The sequence below is a fragment of the Salvelinus namaycush genome, chromosome 20 (assembly GCF_016432855.1).
Source record: "Salvelinus namaycush isolate Seneca chromosome 20, SaNama_1.0, whole genome shotgun sequence".
Classification (NCBI taxonomy): domain Eukaryota; kingdom Metazoa; phylum Chordata; class Actinopteri; order Salmoniformes; family Salmonidae; genus Salvelinus; species Salvelinus namaycush.
The window spans coordinates 30,630,219-30,636,799 of record NC_052326.1 but is presented as its reverse complement, the minus strand read 5'-3'; the positions used below and the strand labels follow the sequence as shown (position 1 = coordinate 30,636,799).

At 41.9% G+C, this 6,581-nt stretch overlaps 1 protein-coding gene across 1 annotated transcript; it reads right to left on the bottom strand.

Moving 5' to 3' along the window:
• Positions 1-3,530: 3,530 nt before the first annotated feature.
• LOC120064754 (potassium voltage-gated channel subfamily B member 1-like) lies at positions 3,531-4,942 on the bottom strand. Its single transcript, XM_039015368.1, has 2 exons — positions 4,372-4,942; positions 3,531-3,592 (listed from the first exon to the last, which is right to left on the bottom strand). Exons 1-2 carry the CDS (start codon positions 4,940-4,942, stop codon positions 3,531-3,533), a joined length of 633 nt encoding a protein of 210 aa, XP_038871296.1.
• Positions 4,943-6,581: the final 1,639 nt, after the last annotated feature.

Below are 6,581 nucleotides of genomic sequence, written 5' to 3'. Positions count from 1 at the left end.
GCCAAGGTTCTTATGCACTAGAGCGTCAACTGCGGTCTATAAGGCAGAAACATGCTGAGACATGCTTTAGCGCAGCACCAGCAAGGTCTTCCTGTGGGTGGCAGGTAACCTAGCGGTTAAGAGCTTTGGGCCAGTAACCGAAAGGTCGCTGGTTCAAATCCATGAACCGACCAGGTGAAAAACGTGTTGTTGTGCCCTTGAGCAAGGCCCTTAACCCTAGACACTCTGGATATGAGCATCTGCTAAATGAATGTGACAGCTGTCTGCAGCTGAAGGGAGAGGAGGCTGTTATGTAATTAGTCATACTGAGTCAGTACTGGCTGGGCAAAAATGCTGAGCATCCTTTTTCATAGCTCAAGTCCCATTCTGTGTCCAAACTGCAATAGTTTCTGGGTAGAGCTTTGCACACCTGGAGTTCACAATATTTGCACATGATTATTTTTTTAATTATTCAAGCTCTGTCAAGTTGGCTGTTGATCATTGGTAGACAGACATTTTCAAGTCTTGCCATAGTTTTTCAAGACAATTTAAGTCAAAACTGTAATTAGATGACTCAGGAACATTCAACGTTGTCTTGGTAAGCAACTCCAGTTCATATTTGGCCTTGTGTTTTAGGTTATTGTCCTGATATAAGGGTAATTTGTCTCCCGGTGTGTGTTGGAAAGCAGACTGAAAAAGGTTTTCCTTTAGGATTTTGTCTGTGCTTAGCTCTATTCCATTTCATTTTATCCTAAAAAAAATCCCTAGTCCTTGCCGATGACAAGCACACCCATAACATGATACAGCCACCACCATGCTTGAAAATATGAATAGTGGTGTTCAGTGATGTGTTGTGTTGGATTTACCCAGAACATAAGGCTTTGTATTCAGCAAATAAAGTTAATTTCTTTGCCAATTTATTTTGCAGTTTGACTTTAGTGCCTTATTACAAACAGGATGAATGTTTTGGAATATTTGTACTATGTACAGGCATCCATCTTTTCACTCTGTCACTCTGTAGCGGTATTTATTTAGAGAGGGGTAAAGAAAGATTTTGTTCGGGCGCCAGGCAGGTATTAACCATGCCGAAAGGAAAAGAGTAGAACAGAGAGAGTACCACTACCAGACCCACACACATCAGCAGAAGAGACTGCCTAGAGTGTAGCCTGTTTACCGTTTACCATTTCGCCACAACTCTGTGGAGTAACTACAATGTTGTTGATCCATCCTCAGTTTTTCCTATCACAGCCATTGAACTGTAACTGTTTTAAAGTCACCATTGGCCTCATGGTGAAATCCCTGAGCGGTTTCCTTCCTCTCTGGTAATTGAGTTAGGAAGGACGCCTGCATCTTTGTAGTGACTGGGTGTATTGATACACCATCCAAAGTGTAATTAATAACTTCACCATGCTCAAAGGGATATTTAATGTTTGTTTTTTTACCCATCTACCAATAGGTGAGGCATTGGAAAACCTCCCTGGTCTTTGTGGTTGAATCTGTGTTTGAAATTCACTGCTCGACTGTGGCACTTTACATATAATTGTATGTGTGGGGTACAGAGATGAGGTAGTCGTTCAAAAAATCTGGTTAAACACTATTACTGCACACAGACTGAGTCCATGCAACTTGTTATGTGACTTGTTAAGCACATTTTTGCTCCTGAACGTCTTTAGGCTTGCCATAATAAAGGGGTTAAATTTGTAAAAATGTCTAAAGACAGAATTACACTCTGACATTATGGGGTATTGTGTGTAGGCCAGTGACACAACATCTCAATTTAAACCATTTTCTATTCAGACTATAACACTTTTTTTAAGTCAAGGGGTGTGAATACTTTCTGAAGGTACTGTACATACAGTGGGGCAAAAAAGTATTTAGTCAGCCACCAATTGTGCAAGTTCTCCCACTTAAAAAGATGAGAGAGGCCTGTAATTTTCATCATAGGTACACTTCAACTATGACAGACAAAATGAGAAAAAAAAATCCAGAAAATCACATTGTAGGATTTTTAATGAATTTATTTGCAAATTATGGTGGAAAATAAGTATTTGGTCACCTACAAACAAGCAAGATTTCTGGCTCTCACAGACCTGCAACTTCTTCTTTAAGAGGCTCCTCTGTCCTCCACTCGTTACCTGTATTAATGGTACCTGTTTGAACTTGTTATCAGTATAAAAGACACCTGTCCACAACCTCAAACAGTCACACTCCAAACTCCACTATGGCCAAGACCAAAGAGCTGTCAAAGGATACCAGAAACAAAATTGTAGACCTGCACCAGGCTGGGAAGACTGAATGTGCAATAGGTAAGCAGTTTGGTTTGAAGAAATCAACTGTGGGAGCAATTATTAGGAAATGGAAGACATACAAGACCACTGATAATCTCCCTCGATCTGGGGCTCCACGCAAGATCTCACCCCGTGGGGTCAAAATGATCACAAGAACGGTGAGCAAGAATCCCAGAACCACACGGGGGGACCTAGTGAATGACCTGCAGAGAGCTGGGACCAAAGTAACAAAGCCTACCATCAGTAACAGACTACGCCGCCAGGGACTCAAATCCTGCAGTGCCAGACGTGTCCCCCTGCTTAAGCCAGTACATGTCCAGGCCCGTCTGAAGTTTGCTAGAGAGCATTTGGATGATCCAGAAGAAGATTGGGAGAATGTCATATGGTCAGATGAAACCAAAATAGAACTTTTTGGTAAAAACTCAACTCGTCGTGTTTGGAGGACAAAGAATGCTGAGTTGCATCCAAAGAACACCATACCTACTGTGAAGCATGGGGGTGGAAACATCATGCTTTGGGGCTGTTTTTCTGCAAAGGGACCAGGACGACTGATCCGTGTAAAGGAAAGAATGAATGGGGCCATGTATCGTGAGATTTTGAGTGAAAACCTCCTTCCATCAGCAAGGGCATTGAAGATGAAACGTGGCTGGGTCTTTCAGAATGACAATGATCCCAAACACACCGCCCAGGCAACGAAGGAGTAGCTTCGTAAGAAGCATTTCAAGGTCCTGGAGTGGCCTAGCCAGTCTCCAGATCTCAACCCCATAGAAAATCTTTGGAGGGAGTTGAAAGTCTGTGTTGCCCAGCAACAGCCCCAAAACATCACTGCTCTAGAGGAGATCTGCATGGAGGAATGGGCCAAAATACCAGCAACAGTGTGTGAAAACCTTGTGAAGACTTACAGAAAACGTTTGACCTCTGTCATTGCCAACAAAGGGTATATAAAAAAGTATTGAGATAAACTTCTGTTATTGACCAAATACTTATTTTCCACCATAATTTGCAAATAAATTCATTAAAAATCCTACAATGTGATTTTCTGGATTTTTTTTCTCATTTTGTCTGTCATATTTGAAGTGTACCTATGATGAAAATTACAGGCCTCTCTCATCTTTTTAAGTGGGAGAACTTGCACAATTGGTGGCTGACTAAATACTTTTTTGCCCCACTGTATCTCTGGTAAGATATATTTTTCTCTCCTTCCTCTTTCAATTTGTCAATAAAAATATGAACTAACATCCTGAAACAGGTTGCCTCTTCAGTTCAAGAGACCTTTATAAGAATCACACTGAGTTTGAAATCAAAGAGACCGTTGGAGTCTGAAACTGACAGAGAGGGACAAGATCATTAGAACTACATGCATTCAATCACACACTGATCACCAACTGGTCCTTGTACCTGTGCTTCCCACTTCCCAGTAGGCTACTGCCCACTTGTCTCCAGACAAAAATCAGTATTCTAAGTTTTAAATATGAGGGCAACATCAGCTATATGCACAACATCAGATCAGTCTGTCATGATGGACATAATGATCCATTTAATTGGTATTGAGAGGTGGCTCCGAGGTGATGGGAGCCACCCATGCATCAGAGGCCACAAAAGGCTTTATGTCAACCTCATGAAGTCAACCTGCAATGACCTGCTACCTCACAAACACACTCGTAGTATGAGTCCTACTGTAGCACTTACAATTCTAGAAACTTAAAGTATTCAATGCAACACTGTTCGTATTGCTTGAAGGCTTATGTTGATTAAATAAATAAATCAAAGTCAATATTTGATAGTTATGACTTTCCTCTTCAGAACAACTCTCACCCTCAAGGACAGGCCATGTCATTGTTGAAAGATTAACAATGTAATAAGCAAATTATTTGTCAACAAAATGTGGCACCTTTTTATTATTTGTTGAATGTAATACAAATTACTAAATTGAATTGTGTAGACTGGCAGTAAGCCACCAATAATGTTTACCTAGGAGGACCTAGGTCAAGTTACATTCGCTTATTCATTGCTGATCCACTTAAAGTGAGATGACACGCAATGCATGGCAGAGCAATACGCCCATGCAGGAAAACGTTCAGATAAACTTGAAGAGGTAGCCTACCTGTCTTAGTGCTTACCTTAGCAGCTAACGATGAACTAGGCTTCTCCATGAGATCCCAAAGTTTCTTTTGCTTCTCAGAACAACATGTGGTATCAAAATCCTCGCCTTCCCTGGTCTTCATAGACTCAGCCTCTCGTTTGAGCTCCTCATTCATCTGTTCCTTCTTCTGGTGGTACCTGGCCTGGCAGCAGGACTCCAGGTAGATCTCATCTATACCCCAGTAGTCCAGCTCCTGACTGAACGACAGAGCACACATCTCCTCCATCATGTGCAACTTTCCCGTGCGGGAGAAATTCAGAATGGACGTGAAAGCCCCAGGGTGTCTGTCGAAAAAATACTCATTATCATCCAAACTGTAGTCATCGCATATCTCCATGAGAGACTCGTGGGTGTTACAGTCTCGTAGTTTGCCCAGCCTTGTTCGGGGCAACCTGTCCAGTGTTCTCCATAGAACTTCGTGGAGAAGACCACCAACATTGAGTGTCACCCGACGGGAGTGCGACTTGCTACGGATGATTTCCACCGGCTCCGGTGGAATCGATGTGGTCGACCGAGAGACCCCTTTATTCATTCTCATTCAAGACGTTCGGCCACTTGAAATTGAATAATGTCCAAAACTATAGTGTCAGACAGGTCCAGAAGACACGATCCTACATTAGGGTCTGTTCTCCCCCATTCCTGTGGCTGCGAAAAGAGGAACAGAGGAACATCAGTGGTCACTATATCAAATGACCATCGAATATGATAACCTACAGACCTGATAGAGAACGTTTCTCACACAATGTCAGGTGGTTTATCCATTCATTAGAGAACCAAACAGACAATTGAATCAGCTTTAAGATGCACAGCCGTTTTCCTAGCTGATGAGTGAGCAGAGTGAGGGAAGCCAATGATTAAATCGGCTCTACTCGCGAGCGCTGTCTAGTGCTGAAAATACCTAAAACTGTCAATACAGAAAACCATCAAATTTCCCCGCTGTGCGCTGTCCCTAAACTTCGGCGCTGAAATCATTTAATTTCAGCACCACATAAAAGAGCGGGGTTTCACGAGAGCGAGGAAGCTGCGACCTGACATTTGAAGGTGTTCTTGAACTCAGCTCACTAAAGAGATCCAGTATTAGCCCTACTAACACAGATAAGCAGGGGAGTTCAGACTCAGCGAAAACTAAATTAGGCCTACTCTGCAAACAATGCAAATTATTATCTTGACCAAGTTTTCTATTTAATTTGAGCAAATAACGAAGGTTATCATAAACAAATTTTACATTATGTATATTTTGTAAATTTCACAACATTTAAATCACACCAAAGTTTTGAAATGTAATTAGCGCAATAAGATCCTTCCATGTAGCTTACATAACCTACAATAATTTGCGCAAAACAGACTCGACATTAATGTGATAACTAACCAGTGTTTTGTGAGAAAATATCTGAGTTTTAATGAAGAGAATTCTAAGCATTGCTCGGTTAGGCTTTGGCTAAAACATTTGGATCAGTCAAATAGTGTGCCCAAAAGTGCATGTAATTCTAAAAAGTAAAATGGTTCACAAAAGCGAAAGAAATTTCCAATCACATTTTGAATTCCTCCAATCGATGGTCTGATCATAACCATGATAGGCCTATAGATGGGTTAGCTACAACATTATGGTAGTCAAAGTGCAACAGATGAAGACGAAAATAATGTCAGATATTATAGTCCTGATACTTACATATGTTACTTTTAGCCTGAGAGTGTAAGAAGAAACATTTCAACATCTTAAAAAAACATTGCGCTGAATTGTTGCTCCGCTCACCGCCTGTCTATTGGAGGCTGTTTATAGAGACATCATCCCCGCAACAGACATGTTTAAAATGGGGTTACACGCGCTGTAAAATCTCAGGTCGAACCAGTGTCCTGCTCTTCCCTTACGGAACGGATCAACAAGTATGATGTGAATGCACCGATTCCTCTATACCTGGTTGCTGAGTTGTGTGCTTGTACCGTGCGTGGCGGGATACGCTCCAGCGGGGTTCTGCAGGGGCTGATTTCGCCGAGGTTGCGCTCCTCCAACCAGAAGCTGCACTGCCGGGGGGATGCAGCTTAAACCCATTCGTTATCAAAGGGGCTGCGCTTGCACATCCTCTACAACCCAGAGTCTTCCAAAAGCCAGTAAACACAAAACAATCATGAGGTAATAGAATTACTACATAAATAGGTAACCTTCAGGCTTC

What these genes read in the sequence shown, in the direction of transcription:
- LOC120064754 (XM_039015368.1), bottom strand. Translation starts at nt 4,942, where the DNA reads ATGAATAAAGGGGTCTCTCGGTCGACCACATCGATTCCACCGGAGCCG. An exon ending in TAAGGTAAGCACTAAGACAG is followed by an intron (nt 3,593 to 4,371) that starts GTAGGCTACCTC and finishes CCTCTCTGTCAG; the next exon opens with TTTCAGACTCCAACGGTCTC.